This window comes from Microcebus murinus, chromosome 9 (assembly GCF_040939455.1).
Source record: "Microcebus murinus isolate Inina chromosome 9, M.murinus_Inina_mat1.0, whole genome shotgun sequence".
NCBI classification, from domain to species: Eukaryota; Metazoa; Chordata; class Mammalia; order Primates; family Cheirogaleidae; genus Microcebus; species Microcebus murinus.
The window spans coordinates 25,292,086-25,318,159 of NC_134112.1; the positions used below are offsets into that span (position 1 = coordinate 25,292,086).

Genomic DNA, 26,074 nt, shown 5'->3' on the forward strand with positions numbered 1-26,074 from the left:
GGTGATTTCTGTTAACAACATTATCTATGACCTTGAATTGAGAAGGTTGTAGGAAGATGAGCTTGCCAGGAATTTGGATAAAGGGGTTTAATGGACCTGGGTGAGATACATATGCCTACTGAGAAACATCTGCCTGCATCTCGAGTCGGTCCTCCAAGATTAAATGAGTGTGGATAACAATCAGATATTTTCCCATTAGCTTGCAAAGCATCTTACTCTCCCCACTGCTGCTATTCTAAGGTCAATGAGAAAACATAAGAGGCCTACATCTGGTCAAGTATCTTTCATTATGGAATTTTTCTGCTGGGCCCTTTCAAAACTAGAGTGACTGCAGGGTTGGTCGTTCATTTAACATTTTTGTCTTCTCACGTGTCAGGCACTATGCTTCCAGAGGAACAGAGTATGCTTGCTGCTTGCCCTTTCCCTCTTTCCCTCCTCCCAGTGGCTGGAATACAAACATGATGGTGAGTCATCTGAGATTATTCAGAAGAAGGGATGGCAAAAGATAAAATATAAGAAAAAGATAACAACTTGAGTTTTGGCGCAGTAAAATCACTGTATCAGCTCTGCATGGCTTATATTTGGACTGTAATATGAGAGAGAAATAGACTACAATCTTGTTTAATTTGCCAATATGTTGTATATTATTATGCAGCTTAACCTATATGTTGACCAGTATACAATAGGGGAGCAAAAAGATGGGAATACATGGGGCAGCAAAAAGATGGAAAGAAATTTTGAGAGAAGGAAAAAACAGTCACGTGTAATCCCACCCTTCTAACACAACTATTTTAAAATTTGCGTATTACCTTCTAAGCCTCATCCACGTGCACATGTTTTTACATGATTGTAATAAGTTTACATACCATTTTACATTCTGCTTATAAGCTACTCATTTTTCTATGTTTTAACATAGTTGTCATAGTTATTTTAACAGGTTTTAAATATACAACACATTGTAATGTGTTGCTGTACTGTGATTTCATTTTTAATTGAGTTTGGATACATTTTTTAAAATTATGTTCATTAAGTGATCTGGTTGTTGATTTTCGGATGAATCTGATTGGGCCTACTAGTGCCTCTTAAATGCTTAGCTTGAGCCTGAAATATACACTTGGTAGGAGATATATGTAATAAACTATCAATAAGTCCTATCTGCCATTATTATTATTGTTATTAGGACTGAATTCCACTGTCTATTCCTAGAAATAGGGAAGTCAGAACAAGATCTGGTTTGAAATGGCAGATGGGGCAAGTTGGAAGACAGTGATGCAAATAACCTTTACTGAGCTATAAACCAATCAATACTGATGTGCCACTTGTTAGATTTGTGAATTGTGCCTATTCTTCAGATGTTCTGGGCTGGAAGTCCAACTCAGCTTCCTTCTTTTTTTCAGGATCTCATTCTACTGCCCCAGGTAGAGTGCAGTTGCATCATCATAGCTCATAGGAACCTCAAATGCCTGGGTCCAAGTGATCCTCCTGCCTCAGCCTCCCAAGTAGCTGGGACTACAGGTGTACACCACTATACCCAGCTAATTTTTATATTTTTTTGTAGAGATGGGGCTCTTGCTGTGTTGCTCAGGCTGGTCTTGAACCCTTGGCCTCAATCAATCCTCCTGCCTCGGCCTCCCAAAGTAGTAGGATTACAGGCATGAGCCACGGCACCCAGCTTCAGCTTCCTTCTGTTCCTTACTTTTAACCATGTCTCCCTTCCCTTTGCTCACTCTGTTTTTACTCCATTGTAGAAGTTTGATGTTTTCTTTATTGGGCTTAAGGGTTGTTTGTGAGCTTACTTAAAGTTTTGAATGTTCTAATGGGATGGGATCACTAAGAAGAGCATTTCACATAAAGAATTTTTCTGCTCTACAAAAAAACCCATAGAAACGGTGGTGGTGCATGCCTATAGTGCTAGCTGCTTGGGAGGCTGAGATGGGAAGATTGCTTGAGCCTAGGAGTTTGAGGTTACGGTGAACTATGATCATGCTACTGCACTCCAGCCTAATCAACAGAGTGAGACTTTATCTCTTAATTAAAAAAAAATTATGTTTTAAATTTCAAATTTCTCATTTACTATTGTTTTAGCTAAAAGTCTAATATGGTAGTGATGGAGATGGTAGGGTTTCCCATGTTGATGGGTTTTCAATGGAAGAATAATCAATTAATTTGGGGATACTTCTGGTAAAAAGTACATTTTAGAATTTTAAAATTGAGTTTATTTTTTAGTAAAGTGATACTTTAATAGGTTATATAATCACATTATTTCAAAGACCAGATAGTATAAAAAGGTATATAGTGACATGTCTCTCCCAATATCCTCATCTACCTAGTCCCGCCACCACCCCTAACCAAATTAACCATCGTTTATAATTTCTTCTTTCTAGAGTTTCCTGATGCATATGTAAGCAAACATAAATGTAGCTTCTTACTTTCCCTTTTTAAATACTCTTCTGTACTTTAAGAAGCATCTCTTGAAGAAATTGATTTTTAGTATATTTTCTACACATAAAATTTAATAGGTGATAGTAATTTTGGGCAATATTATAGGTGTGATTAAATTTCAAGGCCATATTTAGAGTTTAGAAGTTGGAAACATTTTCTTATTTGAAAGCTCATTGAAATAACACCATAAGGAAATCTCATGTAAGGTAGTCTGTGCTGCTGAAAACAGAACAAAAGAACAGAGCCAAATGGTCAGAATACAGCTTGACAAAGCGTCCGATTATCCAGGTTTTCACAGTGGTGAAGCACTTACAGTCCAAACAGCTGTGATATTAAGACAAGAATACTGTGGCTGGATACCCTATAAAAGATGTCACATTTCAGGTTTGCGCTTTGTCATTTCTGAAGTCTGATTTCAACAGATAGGATCTAAAACCATTTATTTCAAGAGCACAAAGGAATGATGATATAATAGGATACACTTTTGGCTATAAAAGACACCCCAAATCAAAATGGCTTGAATGATGACGACATTTTTTTGGCTCATAACTTGAAGTCCAGCGTTAGATGAATCTTCCGGATTGATTGGTAAAACAGTTAATTTCACCAAGGACCCATGTTTTTTCTATCTTTGTTCTCTGCTATCAACAGTGTCTACTTTATCTTCAGGTTGATTTTTCTCATGTTTGCAGGAAAACTTCCAGTAGAAATTGGTTTATTCACTTTTCCAAGATGGAGTTATGTGGAGCAGGGAAAGACATCGAAGAATGAGGAACATAAAGGAATCCTGGGGAACTGGGTCTCAGTTACTACACAGGAATGACCACCAGGAGCATGCTTGGTAAGTTTTACAGTGAATGGATAGGGAGCAATGTGAGCAAATGTGCTTACTTAGAGACTAAGGTATGTCTTGTTCAATATCAGTAGTTCTCAAGTGAAGCTGTACATTGGAATCACTGGGGAGATTAAAATGAAAATACTGGTGTCCAAGTCCAATTTTCAGAGATTCCAATTCATTTGTTTAGATATTAAAATTTTTAAAATGCTCCCTGTGGGGTTCCAGTGAGCAGCCAGAATTGAGAACCATCTTCTAGGAATGATAACAGTTCAGTATCTTTAGGTAGAATATAACAGAGAAGTGAAACATAGGACTAACTCTTAATTTAACTCATAATGAAACAACACTGGCAGATGATAAAATTGGTCATCAAACATCCTACATTTATTAAACATTTAAGTTAACATAATGGTAAAAATAGTCCATTATTCTAATAAAAATAAAGGCAGAATCAGACATAAGATACATTTTTATGATGATAAAAATAAGAAGCCAGAAATACCTATACTACTTTACCCTCCTTTTGTCATTAATTAGCAGTGTATTTGTTAATTCTCATATATTCTTATTCCCCCAAGTCTTGAATCCACTCCTTCCCCTCCAATTCCATGGCTCTTCCCTAGGATCAGCACATCATAACCTGTCACAGGTATCACCATGCAATCTCCTAACTGGATTTGGTAGCTATTTCTTTCACAAAGCTTCCAAATGAATTATTTCTTAGTTAAAACTATTATATATATCAATCATGTCATCCCTCTGTTCAAAAATCTCAAATTCTTTAACGTGGCCTTCTAATGCCTCTACAGTCTGGTCCAAATCTACCTTTTTGTCTTATTTCACACTTCACTTTTTCATTCACTCCATGCTTTGGTCAAATTGAATTAGTCACTGTATCATGTACACACTCTGTCTATTTACCCATTAATAGCTTGCTTAAACTTACCTCTTCTGTTAAATATTTTCTGATAATTCAGCTGAAAGAAATATTTTCTTCCTCAAAGCTCCATAGGACTTTAAGGGAATTTTTCCTGTGGCACATATCTTGTTCTATCTTCTAATACCGTCATGTATGTACATTACTTCATAATCGACAGCCTTGCATCCTTCTTTGTGCTTATGTTTGCTGAATCAATGAATGAACTTTACAGTTTCTTCTCTTTATAAACTTTAGATTAGTTGTGCATGTTTGTATGGTTCTAGATCAGTTGGAAGAGTTTAAAGAGAGAGACTTGTGGCTGATAAAAATGTTTCCTGCTTCACCTGGCAGCTTGGTAATGTTTACCATTAACTGACTAGTTCTATAGCTACTGTTGTATTTCAGACATACACATTTAATCTATAATCCCCACAAAAGTCATCTCATCTTCATTTTTCAAATGAATAGACTGGTATTCATAGATCATAAGTAACTTCTGCAAGTTCCTTCATACATCAGTCTATTCTGGCTTTATTCCTGGATCTACCAGCAAAGCTGCTTCTTATCCAAATGTACAAAGAAAAGCCAAATCTGCATGAGATACCTTCAATCCAGCCTAATTCAATCCTGTGGAAACCATCAGAAACTATTAGGATTTAATAATGGGGATTGAGAGACATCAAAATGAAAGAATACAGAGCTGTGAAAGAGAGATGAAATTTTGTGGGGTAAACAAAATTTGTACGAATAGGCTAAGCCTCTATATTCAATTTCTTTCTTGTTTTTTACATATTCATAGGGCATAGATGTTTTGTGTACATGACCTTAGCTTTCAGTTTCCAAGTGAATTTTTCATCTGGATATTCCCCAAATAACCAGATTTGTTTTTAGCCTTCTAGATGTTTACCAACCATTTTCAATTCTCATCCAGAGACAACCTTGTGGAAACTATGAACATCAGTTGAATAAATACAATTCTGGTCCTGGAGGTTTAGACCTAGAGAATTAAACTTAATGGGAATTTGGGAACTTGGTTCTATATCTATTATTAGAACAAAGTTATTATTTAGTTCAACAGAAAAGAGGACATCCATTTTTCTTACTTAAAGGTGCCCCTACACTATGAATCCCTACCCTAAGTCAGTCTTTTGAAGGCCAAGTGTGAATATAGGAGGTAATAGCGGCAGGGAACATTTCAGTGAGAACTATAAGCATGATTAGATAGCCTAAGGGACATTACGGGAGACATATCTGGTCACCAGACTTTTATGACATAGCAGAGCTGTTACTTTAAATCCTTATACAAGCTTCTCTAGTTTCCGGGTACTCTGTAGTGCGACTATCACAATTGAGGTCAGGTCTGAACCTTCCAGAGTCAGAACTATCTATGCCAGAGGAGCTTTTTTGTCTCTCAAGTAATAATGCACAACTAGACACAGTGGGTACTGAGGTACCACAGGGATTTTGTGATGAGATATGACACTAAAGATAAAGCATTTACCAGAATCCTTAAAATACTGGAAGTGCATTGTTAGCAATGTGCTATGTCCATACTGGTAACAGAATCCAGTGAGCGGATTCTTTTATTAGTCTTTGTAACTGTTGGCTAATGAGTCACAATTGGTATATTATAGAAAGTATACCAAACTGGTCATAATGTGACTTTTACTGTAAGTAAGAGAACAAATGACCTGAATAGTAGCTGGTATTTGATGCTTATCAGGTTCTCAACATTCAAATCTTTTCTAATAATTTTCTGTAGGCTTTACTGTTTTTTCATTTACTAATTAGCCTGACAGTATAGACTAATGACTAGATAATGTTACCACAAGGTAGGAAGTTTAACTTCAATACCTAGCACACCATGGAGTTACTCGAGCACCTGAAAGTCTCTTCCTTTTTGTTTTTAGGTTTATAAATTGAGAGATTAATATCTGGATCTCATAGGAAAGATATGAAACTAAATTAGATTAATAACCAGTAAATATGGAAATGCTCTGAGCAAATGAAAAACAAGTCATTAAGTCATTTGTCTATATGTTTAAGAACACTGAAATGTAAGTTAGTGTTTTTAAAAGGCATTTTGGAATACCTATTAAAATTCAGAGTAATAATATTGGAGAAGGGGAAAGGTAATTTAACTTTCACTTTATACCAGTTTGATTTTTTTGCATGAGGATATTTTATATTAGCATTTTTGATTAAATAATTAAAAATAAAGAGTACTGCACCTTTTTAAAAGTACAAGTGCTCTAAGGAGAAGTGGATCATTAATGTTTGCCTTTATTCCTCAGAGCAATTGAAGACAGATCAGTTATACAGTTCATGGTTAATTTTTATTTTAGAATGGTAATTTATTAAGGGCTCAGTGTACCATGATAACAGTTTAAACATACATAAGCATATTCTATATCCTGAGCAGAGAACATAATAGCTAAAATAAAAGTGCTTCTGGTCATTTTAGAAGCACTTCCAAGAAACCCTCAAATGGCTGTGTCTATCTCAGATTTTTTTTTAAATCAAATTGTATTCCAATTGCTAATGCCAGAGAGAGGAATGAGAAGAATCAGAGCAAAAACTGCTGCCAAATCTTTATTAATGAGGTGTCAACAAACCTTCTAAAGTTTCTACTATTACAGGAAGTACTAGAAAATCTTGAGGGCAGAGGAAAAATAGAAAAAATGAATAGCAACCTAAGAAAGAACTAGCCTTAGAAATATGGCAATAATAAAATGTTTTTAATCTCTCCTTCGATTTTGTCCTCTGAAAATACTTTACACTAGAAGATTCTGCTTTACCTGGAGTTTACTGAAGGCTTAAATCATCTTTTATTAGTGAGCACTGGTTTGATATTTCATATAAAAACTTTATAGCTTTTTTCCATTTTAAAATAAGGTATTTTTTACTAACAAACACTATCTCATCTAATTATCCTGCACAATAAATTCAAATGTAAAATTATATTATATTAAGAAAATGTGGAGGCTCAGTTTAATCTCAGTTAAATTTATATTAATACACATTCTTTAGTAATTCACTTGTTCATATAATGCTCTGCTTTTAGCTAACAGAGAGTAGATTCCACACCTAAGGCTTTCTAAGATAATGCAATAACAGTGAAGGGGTTCAGGACACACTACCCCAAAATAGGGTGTGCTGGCATTTGAGAAAACAGCAGAGGCAGGAAGGTATCTTTGACTGTCTCTCACTGTTCTCCCTTGAAGCAGACCATACAAGAATGTATGTGACCTTCCACTAATAAGTCATAAGACCCTTAGTCCAGAAGGGTCTTCCCTATATCCAAGGGAAGGGAATGTATACGGAGACACACAGAAGAATCTGAACACACAGGGCTTCATAAATTCTGTCCAGTTTATTATCACTAGTTCATACCCTTTGGTCCTCCAATAATACTTCTGTACAACTGCCCATAAAAATACACAGATTTCTCTGTTTCTTTGGGTGTTCATTTCTGAAGGCTCTTGTGTGACTGATGTAAAAATTGTGTTCAATAAATTTGTATGCTTTTCTCTTGTTATTGTCTTTTTCTATAGAGGATTTTAGCTACTAGCCTTGTGATGAGTGAGAAAGAAATACTATTTTTTCTCTTGAAATGAGTTTGCAGTATTTAAAAAACCAAAACGTATTGCTATAGGAAAGAAAAGGTTTCAGAACTTCATGCTGACAAAGCTGTTTATGTTCTGTGGTTACTTAGCAAAAAAGAAATGTACTCTACATTGGTGTCAGACTGCTGGTATTAACCTGTTCCTCTTCTTCTTCAATGATGGAGTTGAAACCTTCCATATCCTTTCCAGTAATTTTGCAGTGCCCTCCCAATATGATTAAGGAATATTTCCTCAGTCCTTGGCTCTGGAGTTGACCATGTGACTTTCTTTGGTCTATGAGCTGATAGCAGTTGTGATGCAATCAAAGGCTTGGAAAGTGATTTTGTGATTGCGGCCTGGTTTCTTATGTTTCTGTTATTGCCATGAGAAGAACATGCTGAAGACAAGAGTCATGTGGAGTAAAGCTGAGTTGCTCTAGCTGAACCCAGCCTGGATCCGTTAACCCTTTGCTGACCCTTGGCCAATCCGCAGATGTCTGTGAATAAATTATTGTTGTTTTAAATCAGTGAACTTTGAGATCGTTTGTTATGCTTCATCTTTGTGGCAATCACTAACTGGTACAGTAGAGTTCTTACATTTTCCTCTTGCATGATCTTATTCTCCATTTATGGTTATTGCTAGAATGTATGATGAATAAATGCTATTATTGCATTCAATGATATTTAACAATTACCATATGCTTGTACACAAAGTTCTAGGCAGAACGTTAGAACCTAAACCTCCATGCTCCATTCATGGGGTGCTTGTAGAAATTCCCAAAGAAGGAAGGAAAGGGCATAGGGAAGAGATAGAACTTGAGGTCATTCTATGGTTGAGTTGGATGGCAAAGATTTGATTTACCTGATTCATCATGGCCAACTTGCATTAATATGCCATTAGTTGAACACATTTTTATTGAGTACCTAGTTTGTGAGTGTGCTTGGTGTTAGTGATACATAGAAGAAGAATATACAGACTTTATTTTAGCATTTTAGAAATAATATTAATAATCATAGTGTAAAAATATGATATTAGGTTAATGAATTATTTCTATTCTATTCAATTTGATTGTGTAGTCATAATACATATTGTAGTTCTGATTAAAAAAACATAGTTTAGTAGAAAAAAGATTAAACGTATTAAACTAAGCTTGGGGGTAATGTCATTGATTTTAGTCATTTATACCAGTGCTTCTCAAGCTATCTTTGATGAAGGACCTTTTATTTTTTGTTAAATTTCTAATCTATGCTGACTGATACATTTATAAAATACAATAAGAGATAATGAACCAGTGTCAAATTGCTAAAAACGTTTCTAAATACTCTCACTTTTTACACTCATCTTTTCATGGACTGGTAACAGTTTGTGGGCTGGCACCTTCAGGAGTCTACACTTTGAGTAACATTGATACTGCCTCTTATTACAATCAAGAATGTGAATGTATTTGAATGCACAAAATTTGAAGACTTGCATCAGTAATTCATAAGTAAAATTTGTTTTTTATGTCAGCTTTTTGTTTATTTCTTTATTTTATTAGAGTTAGGATCTCACTCTGTCTCCCAGGCTGAAGTACAGTGGCCTAATCATAGCTCACTACAACCTCAAACTCCTGGGCTCAAATAATCTTCCTGCCCAAGCCTCTTCAGTAGCTGGGACTACAGGCACATGCCACCATGCATGGCTAGTTTTTCTTACTTTTTCTTTTGTATAGAGAGGGTCTTACTATGTTGCCCAGGCTGGTCTCCTGGCCTCAAGCTATCTTCCCACCTTGGCCTCTCAGAGTGCTGGGATTATAGGCTGGGATTATAGTCAGCCACTACTCCTGGCTGCTTTTTAAGAAATGATGTGTGAAAATGAAAATGAGAAATACTTTCTATTAATTCATTCAGGTCCATCTTCTTGTATTTACATGCTGTGTTTTTGACTGAAAGACTGAGTTTTTGACTGAATGACCGAGATGACTGAAAATTTCAAAGTGACTGAAACTTTAAATTGTGAAAAATGTTTCTTACATACTTTGAATTGAGGAAACAAAACTAAAAACACTGCTACTACAAAAAAGTAAACCACAAAAATATCCAGAAAAGCAGAGACAGCTGCTGTGTTACCTGCCAGAGGAAAGTATTATCTAAAATTGGCTGTTTTGCAGATCACATGCTGAATTAACTTTTTCAAGTTTGTCTAATTAACACTGATTGTGGGGCCAGGCACAGTGGCTCACACTTGTAATCCCAGCACTTTGGGAGGCTGAGGCAAGAGTTTTGCTTGAGATCAGGAGTTTAGACCAGCCTGGGCAACACAGCAAGATCCTATCTCCACAAAAATTTTAAAAAATTATTAAAATTGATTCTGTGTAAATACTTAACTTTTGCAATCACCGTGTTGCACATTTTTAAACCAATATTATTTTGAAATGTAGTTTTAGCTTGAAAAGTATACTGTTTTATTTTAGACGAATAACTTTTTAAAGTGTTATTTGATCAACTTTGAAAATGTTTAACCTTACCACATTGATATTTGCTCTAAATAGCTCTTAATTTATTTAGGCAATGGCATGACGGTATATGTATTATAGCTATATACGGCATTTTTCTATATAGAAAAGCATAAGAAAAGTATTTTATTCACGTGAGTTTCAATGTGGGCAGCATGCTTTTCCACTTTTGAAAACACAAATATTTCCCTGAAAATGTTCCATATGTCTGAGAATTATTTTCCCACGGCAAGTGCATAGCTATATTTTATTTGAAAGTATAAAAATGAAGAATATCCTCTTCTAGTGTGTAGCATTCAAGCACAATAAAAGAAAGCATGTAATTTGGGGATGCTTCAGGAAGTATTTCTTTGTGCTCCAGCAAGTTAATGTAATTTTTCTAGATTTTAGAAATTATGTTTTGACAGCACTGCATAAAAAAATAAGAGTAATTTTTACCCCTCTGATTAAAAATTAAAAATTAAGATGGCTATTAAAAAAGTAAAGCCAAATGTTTATAGAAGTATAAAGCAAGCTGGCTGGAGAGGAGTTAGGTTTGTCAGTCCTTTTTCCCTTATATATGGTTCTTGGGGAGGCACCATGTTTGAAGTGATAATATGGTTTTAGGGTCTAAGCAAAGAACTAAAACAAGGAGGAAGTTGCATCCCCAATACACAGCAATGTGTCTTTAGAATGTTGAACAAATGGACTGAAGGACAGCAAAGCAAATCAGTATGGTGAATTGCAAATTCTTGGTGCCTTTTATTGTGCCATAGACATGTCTGTGGCAGTGCACAAGTTGTGAAGACTAGGTAGATGTCAGCAATACTTTCTTGGCTTACCAAAATTCAGTCCATAAAACCACATGAAAGTAGTCATCCAACTTAGAAAAAGTAAAAGGGGAAGAATTGAGATCTAGATTATTTAAGCAAATATGTCTTAAAATTATGCTGTTGGGGATGAAGGTTAATAATTGTTTTGTGGCAACACATGTAACCTAAACATTTGTACCCCCATAATAGGCTGAAATAACAAAAAATTGTTTTGTCTTATAAAATCGGATTAAATGTGGATTTAATGGATGAGATATAGGAAAAAAGTATAAAAATTAAATGGGGTTGAGGTGGAGGAAGGGATGGAATTTCTGAGTATAGTAAAATGCAATGCAAATTGCAGGCAAATATGCAAGACAGTGCTTAAAGTCCTGTAAAAATGTCTGGGAGTGTTTTCTGTTTGCCTAGTAGTGGGACACTATAGAAAAAAGAGAGAATTTGGTTAAGCCTTTAACATTTTATTTAATTTTACTCTTATCGGCCTTAGTCATTTGTAAAACACTACTGTTTAATATTGACAACTTTGAAAGTCACTGAAAAAATTAAATGGCAATTTAATGTTAACAGTTCCTTATGGTTATCAAATCCATCAAAGCCTTCATGAATATATTAAGCACAAACCCACTGAATTACTGTTGCTGAAGACAGCTTGGTATTTTAAAATTGCCTAGTGAGAATAGATGTATTATAATAATAGGAAGTACTCTGGTCACAATTTACTATTTTGTCTTTACATATAGAAAGAACCCCAGACCTGTTTTTAATTATTGAATGTTTGAGAACCTCTGCTAACCCAGCAGAGGTATTTTTTTTTTCTATAGCCTTAAAATGATATGTAGAAGTGTATTAGAAAATCATGTTTTGTCTACATTAATGTTTTTAAAGTAGCTACAATAACAAAACAAAAATAAAATTCCTGTAACAAAAATAATTCATATGGGTAATGGTATAGAAAATTCAGTAAATAGTTCGTATTGAGCCAATTATGAGTCAAAGCCCAAAAGTGAGTCCTCCAAAATTTAATTAATAAGGCAGCCATGTTCTTCAGTTTCCTTCTTCTAGAAGACTATCTTTTTATTAAATGTTGATAAAGATATTGTGGGGACTAGAGCTAGCCTAAGGAGAGAGCAGAGCACCCAGCATAAAATATGCTTATGAACACCTTGCTTGTTATACACTGCCTGGTCCTGAAGCCATTCTTTGGAAGGCCCATGTAGCCTGCCTTCCCTTAGAATGTTTTAAATTCCAAAATACTGTCTCAATTATCTTTCATCCAAAGCCATAGTGTGCTTAATCCAGGGATTAGAAAATGTGATTTCTCTAAAAAATCCAGATCAAGATGCCAAGGGACATAGTTACCCATCCACTCTCCCGAGTCTCTAATTGGTAGAATTTCAGGGAGTGAAGGTAAGGAGTTCCTGGAAAAGATAAATTATACCAGTGACCTTGCACTTTACCCTTCAGGTAAGCTCAAGAATAACTCTTCCTAACTCTGTTATGAGCCAAGAATAAAATGAGACCTTCAAGGTCATGCAATAGGTCTCTAAGGTAGAAAGTAGAGATTTTGATGAAAAGAATTAAAGGGGCAGAATCAACATTTCTTGTCTTTTTATGCACCTGCTCACAATTCAAGGTAGCCTTACCAAATCATAGAGGAGTAATAAAACAGTTCACCTGGAGAGAGGGTGCATTAAATTTTAGATAGTATTATAATAAAGAATAAGCATTTTCTTGGCATGCTCCTAGTCCTTGGTGACTAAACCTGATCAGAAATACAAGGAAAGACAGGTATTTTGGCCATCTCTTCACTGGAGATTCAGGTGGAATTCAACACCAGCCTGTAAATCAAGACTATAAGGGTAAGGCAGAGCCAGAGTCCAAGAGGGGTAGGTGTAATCAAGACAAATATGTCTCTTTATTAAAAGTAGGTAAGGTAAGGACTTGATCTGAGAACCCAGGCAGGAGAAATTCAGTTACTAGAGCTAGGAAATAAGATCAGAACCAAATTATCATCAAAGCTGACCTCTGAGCATTGAGAGTCTGGGTAAATGAAATCAATTCTGTTAAAGGGAGAAGAGGGCTGCTACCTGGGCAGAGAATCAGATGCCGCTGACAAGTCTAGAATGAGATGGACAGTTCTCGCACCTTATTCCCAATTTGCAGAACCCTAAAGACATACAGCGTCTTGTTAATAACTCAAATCCAATCCATATTAAATTGCTTGTTCTTCTCATATTAAAACAAATGGCAGCCGGGCGCAGTGGCTCACGCCTGTAATCCTAGCACTCTGGGAGGCTGAGGCGGGCGGATTGCTCAAGGTCAGGAGTTCGAAACCAGCCTGAGCGAGACCCCCGTCTCTACTATAAGTAGAAAGAAATTAATTGGCCAACTAATATATATAGAAAAAAAAATTAGCCGGGCATGGTGGCGCATGCCTGTAGTCCTAGCTACTTGGGAGGCTGAGGCAGAAGGATTGCTTGAGCCCAGGAGATTGAGGTTGCTGTGAGCTAGGCTGACGCCATGGCACTCACTCTAGCCTGGGCAACAAAGTGAGACTCTGTCTCAAAAAAAAAAAAAAACAAAAAACAAATGGCAGGGCCCGGCATGGTGGCTCACATCTGTAATCCTAGCACTATGGGAGGCCGAGGCGGGTGGATTGTTTGAACTCAGGAGTTTGAAACCAGCCTGAGCAAGAGCAAGACCCCATCTCTACTAAAAATAGAAAAAAATTATCTGAACAACTAAAAATATATATACAAAAAATTAGCCTGGCATGGTGGCACATGCCTGTAATCCCAGCTACTTGGAAGACTGAGGCAGTAGGATTGCTTGAACCTAGGAGTTTGAGGTTGCTGTGAGCTAGGCTGAGGTTGCTGTGAGCCACAGCACTATAGCCCAGGCAACAGAGTGAGACTCTGTCTTAAATAAATAAATAATATAATAAAATAAAACAAATGACCAGGGCAGCAAAGTGCCTGAGTATAGTCAGGCACTGCATAATGACTTTTTTTCTTTGGGTCAACGACCGACCACATATATGATGTTGGTCCCATAAGATTATAATATTGTATTTTACTGTATACTTTCTATGTTTAGATATGTTTCAACACACAATTACTTAGCATTGTGTTACAATTGCCTGTAGTATTTGGTACATTATATGTTGTATAGGGTTGTAGCCTGGTAGCAATAGGCTATACCATATAGATCAGCCTATACCACCTAGGTTTGTGTAAGTACACTCTATAATGTTTGAACAATGACAAAATCACCTAATGACATACTTGCCAGACTGTATCTCTGTTGTTAACCAACATGTGACTGTGTATATTTGTGTGTTTGCAAATGAGATAGCAAAAGAGAATGAATGCTTCCTTATCTTGCTAACTTACTACATTGTACTAATAAGATTAATAATAATAACTTAAAATCTGAAATTGTGAGCTACATCTATCAGTACCTTTTGGTTCTGGTTGGGTTTTATGTCACATCTTTTATGGGTAGTTAAAATAACTTCATGTGAATTCCAGTGAGAATATAATTTTTTTCTTGTTGACTGCCACACAATTAGTGCTAGCCATAGAAAATTCAGGCCGGGCGCGGTGGCTCACGCCTGTAATCCTAGCTCTCTGGGAGGCTGAGGCGGGCGGATTGCTCGAGGTCAGGAGTTCAAAACCAGCCTGAGCAAGAGCGAGACCCCGTCTCTACTATAAATAGAAAGAAATTAATTGGCCAACTAATATATATACAAAAAATTAGCCGGGCATGGTGGTGCATGCCTGTAGTCCCAGCTACTTGGGAGGCTGAGGCAGGAGGATCACTTGAGCCCAGGAGTTTGAGGTTGCTGTGAGCTAGGCTGACGCCACGGCACTCACTCTAGCCTGTGCAACAAAGCGAGACTCTGTCTCAAAAAAAAAAAAAAAAAAAAAAAAGAAAATTCAAAGGAAAAGAGGAATAATAATTTAGAAAATAAAAACAAATCTTCATTTCTAAAATCTCTTAAAAGAGTTCTTACTAGGTCAGACATGGTGGCTCACACCCATTATCCTAGGACTTTGGGAGGCCAAGGCAGGAGGATTACTTGATGTGAGGAATTCAAGACCTGTGTAACTGTGTAACTGTGTAACTCTGTAGATCTAACTAGATCTATCTAGATCTAACTAGATAACTTGAAAGCCAGTAGATTTTAATTTTTAAAAAATGGATTAGGTGAAAATAAATGCAGTTTGAATTGTTTTAATCCACTCTTTACTTACGATAGTACAAGTGTATGCTTGGTAGCTGTTGACCTATACTTCCTGGAATTCCCTTTTCTGTGTGTCTCTGGTTATGGTGGGCCAAAAAGTAGATTCTTGTGTGAGATTTGGAGAGCAGAAATGAAGCAGCAGTCATTTCATAGTGCACATATATTGTTGCTTATTTGCTGGTTCACTTCATTGGTCTGAGGCAACAGCTGGGCCTGTAACTGCTTCATCTTCTGTTGGCTCCTCCTTTAGCTTCTCTGACTTCTGACTCAAGTGTGTGCATTAAGCTCTGTAATGATGGATCATGGCTTCTGAAGGACCTCCATACCATCAAGGTCAGAGGCAGTGAGATATAACTTGGGTTTCAGGTTGTTCTCATGAACCATATGGCATACACCTCTAGTTTCCAACTTGTGAATCCGTCCATTTTCCCTTACTGACTGCTTGGACTGTGGACTTCAAGCCCCAGCATCAGATACAAAGATAACAGCCTTATGGAGACAGTTTAACCACCTTGCACGATTGAGTAGGATCAAATCTCTGTAAGAAATTGCTTTATATTATTTCTCTATTTCCATTCTAGTAGTTCTGCTTTTCTTCTTGATGTCATACTGATAGAGAATCAGGACAGTGACAGTATAAAATGAAAAGAGATCTTTTGACCCTTAAAATTCTATCAGCAGAAGCAGGTTGAGAAAACTACACAACTGAAAATATGGCTATCTTTCATGAAAAGGAAGGATGACTCAGAGGGCAGAACCATGAGTATGGAGAAGTTATTTCCAAGTGAGAGTAGAACTGTGACCTAATCAAAGAACTTGCCACATTTTCCTGGTTAGATTTTAGAATTTCTTTGGACCATTTATCTTTGTATATTTCCTATTCTTCCCATCTCTTTTGAACAGAAATGTTTATGGTGATTATCCTATGCCTGTCTCCTAATGTATGTTGAGTATGCGGGGAGATGATAACTTGTCTTCTTACTTCGTAGGTCTTTAGATTGGGAGATCTGTACTTGAAACCTGTATTAAGGGAATTACACTAGAAGACATCATCCACACCTGAGCTTGATTTCGATGATAAGATTCTGGACTTTGAGCCTATGCTGCAATGGGATGAGACTTTGCAGATGGTTTTGGGAGGGGATGGATGTATTTTGCAAGTGAAAGGGATGAGAATCATTGGGAGGCAGAGGGTTTACTACTATAGCTAGCTTCCAATATGGCCCCCAATGACCTCTACCTCCTGGTTTTCACAGCCTTATGTAGTCCCTTCCCCCTTTCACACCCCTTTAAACTTTTTATTGTGTGACCAATAAAATATGGAAGCAGTAACGTTATGTCACTTTTGAGATTAAGTCATAAAGACACTGCAGTTTCTGTCTTGGGGTTGTTCTATCTGTTAGATTATGTGCTCTGAGGCAAGTCAGTTGCCATACCATGAGGATATCCAAGCAGGCCTGTGGAGAAATCCATGTTGTAAAGAACTGAGAGTTTTTCTAACAGCCAAAGAGGAATGAAGGATTCTAGCTGAGTCCCATGGCGAGCCATCTTCAAAGCAGATCCTATGGCCATGATCAAATCTGAAGATGATGGCAACTCAGCCTACAGCTTGATCACAATCTCATGAGAGACTCTGAGCCAGAATCATCCAGTTAAACTGCTCATGGATTCCGGACCATCAGAAACTGTGTGAGACACTAAGTGTTTTAAGCTGCTAAATTTTATTATGCAGTAATAGATAACTAATACAACACCCAAGTATAAATATAATCTTTCACATGCCAATGAAAGCCAAGTAAAAATGAAGGTAAGAGAGGCAGAGAAAAGTAAATTGTGTTTTGAACCATTGTCTGCTTTTCTTCAATGTTCATTTAGATTCTTTTAAACCTATGCCTGTGGGCAAGTATTTATTCAGTGCTCCTAAGCTAATTTTGAAGGATATAAGAAAGGAGGTTAGCTTCAGTTATGGGGATGTATATCTATATCTATATCTATAGCTATATCTATATCTATATCTACATAAAGTATATATTTTTTTCATTGAATTAGAGGATTTACTTTTGAGAAGATAAATTACGAGATTTTCCCAGAGTCTAGTTTCTGCTTTGCAGAATGGTAGGGAGGTCACTGTCTCTCTCAGCTTGAGATTTAAAGTTTCATTTATTATTCTTTTTTTAAGACCTAATATGACTAGCTTAAAGAATGTAAAGTATGATTTGATTTCCTTCTTAGTTTTTGTTATGGAAACATCTGGAAACGAGAAATACGAATGTATTTCTTCTAACCTCTCTTTATTACTCTTTCTGTCTTATAATCAATTTCAGTAACTTTAACAATAAACAGTAAAAATGATAGAGTATACAAAGCTTTGCCCAAGTGAATCCATCATGGACCTGAGTCTGAGAATGGTTTCCTAACTAGGGGAAATGTGTTTCATACAAAAAGTCCATTTTCCGTTATTGCCTTTTTTATTTGGACTACTAGCTGCTATATATTTTAAGGCAATCTTAATAGTTTCCTGTCTCTCACTAACAAGAATGACTTGTCATAATGAGCAGTGTAGACACTGTCCATTTGATCCACTCCAGAAAGCTGTCTATTTGATACAAGAGCAAATCACCTCAATTCCTTTGTGGAATGAGTGGAGTATAAATAAATAAATGAGACACAGGGATAAAAAAAAATTGGTCAGTTCTATCAGAAGGAAACAAAGGATTGGGATATTTGGAGGCCTCATTTAATAAAAAATGTGACAAGACAAAGAATTATATGTGATAACTGTAAAGGGAGAAAGAATCCTCACTGATATAAAATGTCCATGAAATAATTTCTTACTTCTTTAGGAAGGAAGATAATTTTGTGGTTTAAGGATAATAGTTCTCAATTCTTTGAAGTTGTAAGACCTATATTATAAAATGACTCTTTGTTCACTTTTATCTCCACCAAAAGAATTTTGATTTTCAGCAATCTTTCTATAATTCATCACATTTCTAAATCTAGTAGGAACTTCAGATTCCATTTTGGGGAATGGGTTTGTTTTGGGGGTGTCAGTTTTGTTGTTATTTTGTATGTTTTACTTCAGTTGTAAAATTTGTCTTGTTTTTTTTTGTTTTGAGAGGCAAGACACGGACTCTAATTTCTAATTTTTCCATTTACAATTAGTGTTTGGTGTTATCTCTTAGAGAATTACACAAAAATGTCATTGCATTTGACTATGTAATATTTTACTAACCTTTTTGATGAAATTTAATAGAGCCATTATTCTATGTTATGTTTAAGGTTCCAGCTGGGTATGAAAGATAAGTTCTGACAAATTTTGTGCCCTATAGGAGTTGGGAAGTGGTAAAGGGATTCTTTTTTTTTTTTTTTTTTGAGACACAGTCTCGCTTTGCTGTCCAGGCTAGAGTGAGTGCCATGACGTCAGCCTAGCTCACAGCAACCTCAAACTCCTAGGCTCAAGCAATCCTCCTGCCTCAGCCTCCGGAGTAGCTGGGACTACAGGCATGCGCCACCATGCCCGGCTGACTTTTTCTATATGCATTAGTTGGCCAATTAATTTCTTTCTATTTATAGTAGAGACAGGGTCTCGCTCTTGCTCAAGCTGGTCTCGAACTCCTGACCTTGAGCAATCCGCCTGCCTCGGCCTCCCAGAGTGCTAGGATTACAGGTGTGAGCCACTGCACCCCGCCTGGTAAAGGGATTCTCAAAATGAAATTTCAGGATGTCTTGAATTCATCTGTGGGGATTGACATACAGATTCTCAGGCCACACCTCAAAAACTGAATCAGAATCTCTGGTGGTGGGACTTGAGAATTAATGTATTACAATAGGTTCTCTCTGTGATGCTAATGCAAACAAAAGTTTAAGGACCATTGATCTAGTAAAGATTGGAAGGTAGAGGAATAAACAATATACATTGCCATTGGAGCCAGGATACGATGTTTAAAATACAATAGTAGCATCCAGGAAAGAGCCACTATCTCTACCAAGGTAATGGCTTATTAGAGGAACTGACATTTGTGTGTGGTTTTAAAAATGATGAACTTGCCAAGAGAGATGGAGGGTGTGGCTGGGGGCATCCCAGCGACTACTGTTTTCAAGCACATTTCTACTGTGAGCCATACCCAGTGGACACTCATTAAATACTTTGCCCAGGCAGGTCCTGTCTGAAGACTTCCTCTATCAGTCTTTATTCTGTATTCTTCAGTGACTCTGGTGTCTTCATTTTCCTTGATGACAAATAGATTACATACTAGGTTTTAAGTGATTTTAACTAAGTGGCACTTCAATGTAATATGTCTATGTATGCACACGTATGTTATAAATGTCTGTATACACACACACACATATATACACACACATGTGTAAACAGGCATACCTTGGAGATATTGTGGGTTAGATTCCAGATGAGTGCAACAAAACAAATATTGCAGTGAAGCGAGTAACACCACTCTTTTGGTTTCACAATGCATTTAAAAATTGTTTAAACTGGCTGGGCGCGGTGGCTCACGCCTGTAATCCTAGCACTCTGGGAGGCCGAGGCGGTGGATTGCTCAAGGTCAGGAGTTCAAAACCAGCCTGAGCGAGACTCCATCTCTACTATAAAAAAATAGAAAGAAATTAATTGGCCAACTAATCATATATATCAAAAATTAACCGGGCATGGTGGTGCATGCCTGTAGTCCCAGCTACTTGGGAGGCTGAGGCAGGAGGATTGCTTGAACCCAGGAGTTTGAGGTTGCTGTGAGCTAGGCTGACACCACGGCATTCACTCTAGCCTGGGCAACAAAGTGAGACTCTGTCTCAAAAAAAAAAAAAAAATTGTTTAAACTATACTGTAGTTTATTAAGTATGGAATAGTATTATGTTTTTAAAATATAACTTATATACCTTGCTTAAAAAATACTTCATTGCAGTCGGGTGCAGTGGCACATGCATCTATTCCCAGCTACTTTTGGGGCTAAGACAGGAAGATCCTTTGAGTCCAGGAATTCTAGGCCAGACTGGGTAACATAGTGAGACCCTGTTGCAAAAAAAAAAGTTATTGCTAAAAACTGCTCATGCTTATTGTAGCCTTCAGTGAGCTGTAATCTTTTTGCTGGTGGAGGGTCTTGCCTTGATGTGGACAGCTGTTGACTGACCAGACTGGTGGTGATTGAGGGTTGGGTGGCTGTGACAATTTCTTAAAAGAAGGCAGCAATGAAGTTTACCAGAGCCATTGCCTCTTCTTTTCATGAAAGATTTCTCTGTAGCATGCATGATAGCATTTAACCCACAGTAGAACTTCTTTCAAAATTAGAGTCAATCTTCTCAAACCCTGCCACTGCTTTATCAACCAAGTTTATGTATATAATATTCTAAATTTTTGTTGTCATTTCAACAATGTTCACAGCATCTTTACCAGGAGATTTTGTCTCAAGAAACTACTTTCTTCGCTTATCCATAGAAGCAACTCCTCATCCATTCAAGTTTTATCATGAGATTACAGCAGTTCAGTCACATCTTCAGGCTCCACTTCTGTTTTTAAAAGTTGTAGTTACCCTATAGCCACTTCTAATTCTAGTTCTCCTGCTATTTCCACCACATCTGCTGACTTCCTGAAGTCTTGAACCCCTGACCATCCATGAGGGCTGGAATCAACTTCTTCCAAATTCCTATTAATGTTGAGATATATATATATATATATATATTTTTTTTTCGAGACAGAGTCTGACTCTGTTTCCCAGAGTAGAGTGCTGTGGCATCAGCCTATCTCTCAGTAACCTCAAACTCCTGGGCTCAAGCAATCCTTCTGTCTCAGTCTCCCAAGTAGCTGGGACTACATGCATGTGCCACCTTGCCTGGCTAATTTTTTCTATATATTTTTAGTAGAGACAGGGTCTTGCTCTTGCTCAGGCTGGTTTCAAACTCCTGACCTTGAGTGATCCTTCGGCCTTAGCCTCCCAGAGTGCTAGTATTACAGGCAAGAGCCACCGTGCCCAGCCTAATGTCGATATTTTGACTTTTTCCCATGAATCATGAATGTTCTTAATGGTATACAGAATGTTGATTTTTTCCAGAGGTTTTTAATTGATGTTGCCCCCATCCATCAGAGGAATCACTATCTATGGCAACTATACTTTATGAAATGTATTTTTAAACTAATATAATAAGACTTGAAGGTCAGTATTATATTACTCCTTGATCCATGGGCTGCAGAATGGATGTTGTGTTAGCAGGCATGAAAACAACATTAATCTCCCTGTACATCTCCATCAGAGCTCTTGGGTGGCCAGGTGCATCGTCAATGAGCAATAGTTATATTTTGAAAGGAATTTTTTCTTTCTGAGCAGTAGGTCTCAACAGCTGGCTTAAAATATTCAGTAAACCATGCTGTAAACAGATGTACTATCATCCAGGCTCTGTTGTTCCATTTATAGAGCAGAGGCAGAGTAAGATTTAGCAAATTCTTAAAGGACCTAGGGTTTTTGGAATGATAAATGAGCACTGGCTTCAACTTCAAGTCCCCAGCTGCATTAACCCCTAACAAGAGAGTCAGCCTGTCCTTTGAAGCTTTGAAGCCAGGCATTGACCTCTCTCTAGCTATGAAAGTCCTAGATGGCATCTTCTTGCAATATAAGGTTGTTTCATCTACATAGAAAACCAGTTGTTTAGTGTAGCCACCCTTACCATTGATCTTAGCTAGATCTTCTGGAACATGCTGCAGCTTCTCCATCAGCATTTGCTGCTTCACCTTGCACTTTTATGTTATGGAAATGGCATCTTCCCTTAAACTTCATGAACCAACCTTTGCTAGCCTCCAACTTTTCTTCTTCAGCTACCTCACCTTTCTCAGCCTTCATAGAATTGAAGAGAGTTTGGGCCTTGCTCTGGATTAGGCTTTGGCTTAAGGGAATGTGGTGACTAGTGTGATCCAGGCCACTAAAACTTTCTCTATATCAGCAGTCAGGCTGTTTTTCTTTCTTATCATTTATGTGTTCATTGGAGTAGCACTTCTAATTTTCTTCAAGAACTTTTTCTTTGCATTTACAACTTGGCTAACTGGCACAAGAGGCCTAGATTTTGGTCCATCTCGGCTTTCAACATGCCTTCCTCACTAAACTTATCATTCATAGCTTTCGATTCACAGTGAGAGAAATGTTACTCTTCTTTTCACTTGAATACACTGTAGGTTTATTAATTGGCCTAATTTCAATATTGTTATGTTTCAGGGAACAAAGAAGTCTAAGGAGCTGCAGAGATGGGGGAAAGGCTGGTTGGTGGATGAGTCAGAACACACAGAGTGTTTACTAGTTAAATGCGCTGTCCTTATGAGTATCGTTTGTGGTGCCCCAGAACAATTACAATAGTTAACTTCAAACATTACTGATAACAGATCACCATAACAGATATCATAAAATAAAAAAGTTTGAACTATTACAAAAATTACCAAAATGAACACATGCTAATGAAAAAATCTGTCCAAAGACATGTTTGATGAAATTGCCACAAACTTTCATTCGTAAAAAGCATGCAAATCTGTAAAGGAAAATAAAACGCGGTATGCCTGTATATATATTCTACACAGACACACACACACTTTAAAGGCTTTAAAGGAGCCAGAGGCGTCTTTTGAAAAGAAAACCTTAGATTTACAGATAGCAGACAATAAGTATTTGTTGACTAAATGGTCAAGCTGGAGTGAACACATTTTATAATTTTATTTTACTAATCACCACCAGCAATTTTCTTTTTGATGCATGTAGATGGGACAGTGGTACCTACATCTATTTAGCCTTATTTTTATTATTTTTTTCATCCAAAGGACAGTGCCTAGAACTTCCTACTCTTCCTAGTGGGGATAAAATAATTCACCTCAAGAATGTGAATTAGGTAGAAAAGTAATCAGAGCCAATCAGAATGTTCCCCCTGCAGCGGCAGCCTGGCTTCTCAGGGAGGACTGGCGGAAGCTGCGACTTTGTTACCTCCATTCAATCGGACAAAGAAGGCCATAGTAGTTTAGGACAATCGAAAATTCCCTGTGGATTACCAGGCGAGGTGTTAATCCTCTGTGGGACTAACCAGTAGCCAGAAGGCCTCTTAATCGGAAAACTTCTAGGCGCTACCGGTACATTACTTTCTGGGATCCTAGCGAATTGGTCAGCAGTTGTGGCGGTACCAGTAACCAAAATGGCGACAAGGTGCGTCAGATACGTGTCACGTGACACAGCCCCAGTTGGCTCCCTTCCCAACAGCCGCTCCTCCTCCAGCTTTCCTGCGTAGCGGTGGGCGTGGCTTGCCCGGGCATTCTTTCTTCCGAGGCCAGGGAAAACCTAAGATTACACATGCGCAGTTGGACCCCGCATGCCCTTCTTGCCTTCTCCCCGCCCACCGGCCCGCCCCGATCTCGCGGGCGGGGCTGGGCCGAAAGTCCAGCTGCGGCTGGCTGGAGAGTCAGTGACTTCCTTGTTGTGAGCCCCGGCCTGGCAGTGTCCCGACTCGTAGACCCGCTGTTCTTAGCGGGACTGCTGGCCCAAGTCTAGCTCGGAGCTGCTACCCTACCCCATCCGTAACCTTTTCAGTACAGGTCCTTTCCCCGCACTTCTTGTGCTCCCTAACATGCTCAACCCCAGCAGCACCTCCTCTCCCTACCCCCTCCCTGAGGAAATTAGGAACCTGTTGGCAGGTAATGAGCGGGTAGGGGGCGGGCAGCGCTGTTGGGGCGGGGGCGAGGGAACGGTGAGCCGGTGGGGACAAGCATTCAGAGTCCTTACCCTCTTTCCCCGCGCTCCACACGTCTTCTGGCCAGTGGGGGCGGGACAGGGAGGAGGGAAGAAGGGTGTTTCGCCTGAAAAAGGGAGTGGGCGTGTGTATTGAAATATGGTGCGGGGCTGGTGGCGAAGCCCTTCTTGACGGTCTACACAAATGGGATCAGGACAATTCTATGCATCGTGTAGACGCTTTGTGTGTGTGTGTGTGTGCGCGCGCGCGGGTGGGGGGATGTGGGCGGGGGAGGGAGGGATGGGGTGGAGGGAGAGTAGCATAGGGAGAGAGAATGATAATGATAATGAATGGATGTGTCAGAACTGGGACCGGAATAGAAGTCAAAGAAGTAGTTCTTAGATGGCTTGGCCAATGGAGGTGGAGGATGTAGAGAAGCAAAGAGATGTCAGAGCCACAGGTGTTAGGGGTTATGGGGTGGAAGGGTTTGTCATTTCTAAAACTCCCACTTTTCTTAAACATTCAGTTCACTCATATTTAAGACTTTTGAAGAGGGCCTGATTCTCAAATAGCCACTTGTCTTCAGCCTTAGTAGTATATTAAAGCAAAAAGGGAAGGATGTGTTAAAGCCCTACTTCCTGTGTCACAGGACAAAAGTACTTCTTCTATGTACTCTCATCTTCCCCTTCTCAGTTTTACATTACCATTTATAGGAACTTATTTTAGGAGTTAAAAAATGTGATTCTTCAATGCTATTATGAATCCACTGCTAGTTCATTAATGTACTGGATATGGATGTGTGTATTTTCACTAAGGACCAATACAAATTTACATTTCTGTATAAGGTAGATTTTTTTTTTTAAGGTAGCACAAATCTTGCCTATCCTGATGTTCTGGAATTTTTACCACCATTTACTTTGTCTTGTGTATGTCAGAATTCTGGAAACAGGACTGTTGATTGTTTTACCTTAGTTGTCTCTAAAATATGTATCTTTTAATATTGATCATAAATAACAAGATTAAAGAGTTTCTCTTAGATGCCTCTATTACAAATTGCCTACTTTAGCTCCTAAAAAGCAATTTCACCCAAAATGTGACATTTGAAATAGTAAGTTACTGCTATAGCAGTGTGAGACCAAATCTCCTAATATGCTGTTATACTATTTTGGTGGTTGACATCATGAATGTGGTAGAAAAAATAAAGCTATGTGTAAGAATGTAGACTTATATTTGTGTGAGCATGATACAGTGTGATGAATGTATTTGTGGTGGAATACTATCTCGCTGCTTGTCATCATTAATGGGTATCACTAAGGAAAATAGTGAAAGGAGTGTAAAAACTTACTTAAGGCAGCTTTTATTTCATTATATGAGAGTTTCTCATGAGTACTGGTTCTGTTTTATACTCCAGTTAACATTTTTGTTGTCACAAAGCTGGAATTGCTTGTTTAGAATATTATTGTAATAACTTGATCAGAGAAGTGTTTACCATTATTCCAAAAATAGATGTCACCATTTTAAGGACATTCTAGGTCTGCATTTTTGAATTTAAGAAATAAAGTACAGACCTCTGGGTGCATGTTTTCAAAGTTAGGCAGCTCCCACAGTAGACAGTTTGTTATTTAGATCCATAATCATACATTTACAAATAATATGATATATACTTTATTCTCTGATCCCTATAGAACACAAGTATTTCATGTGGCCCTTATTGTGTAACTTGAAAACCTCAGAATTACACATTTAAATTATCTGCCAATGCCAACTTCCTGCATATTTCTGCTGTCTCACTTTAGTCAGATGATATACTAGCATAATATCTGCAATTAGTTTTTTTTAAAAGTCATTTTATTGACATTTTAGTATTTCATATTAAAGCAATTCATATTAAAACATGAAGTATGAAAAAATAAAACTTTGGTGATTATAAATTTGGATTGCACTTAAATTTTAGAGGATATGTTCAAGAAGTATGGATGTGAGTTGGGGGATATATATGGATAAGGAAATGAAATAAG

General features: G+C 37.6%; 1 protein-coding gene across 2 annotated transcripts in view; it reads left to right on the forward strand.

Annotated features, from left to right (window-relative positions):
* Positions 1 to 23,761: 23,761 nt before the first annotated feature.
* SKAP2 (src kinase associated phosphoprotein 2) overlaps positions 23,762 to 26,074 on the forward strand; it is a 177,499-nt gene continuing 175,186 nt past the window's right edge. For both annotated transcript variants that reach the window (XM_012773351.2, XM_012773352.2), the window contains exon 1: positions 23,762 to 24,021. In XM_012773351.2, coding sequence (XP_012628805.2) covers positions 23,955 to 24,021 — 67 coding nt within the window. In that variant the 5' untranslated portion in view covers positions 23,762 to 23,954. The remainder of the gene's footprint in view (positions 24,022 to 26,074) is intronic.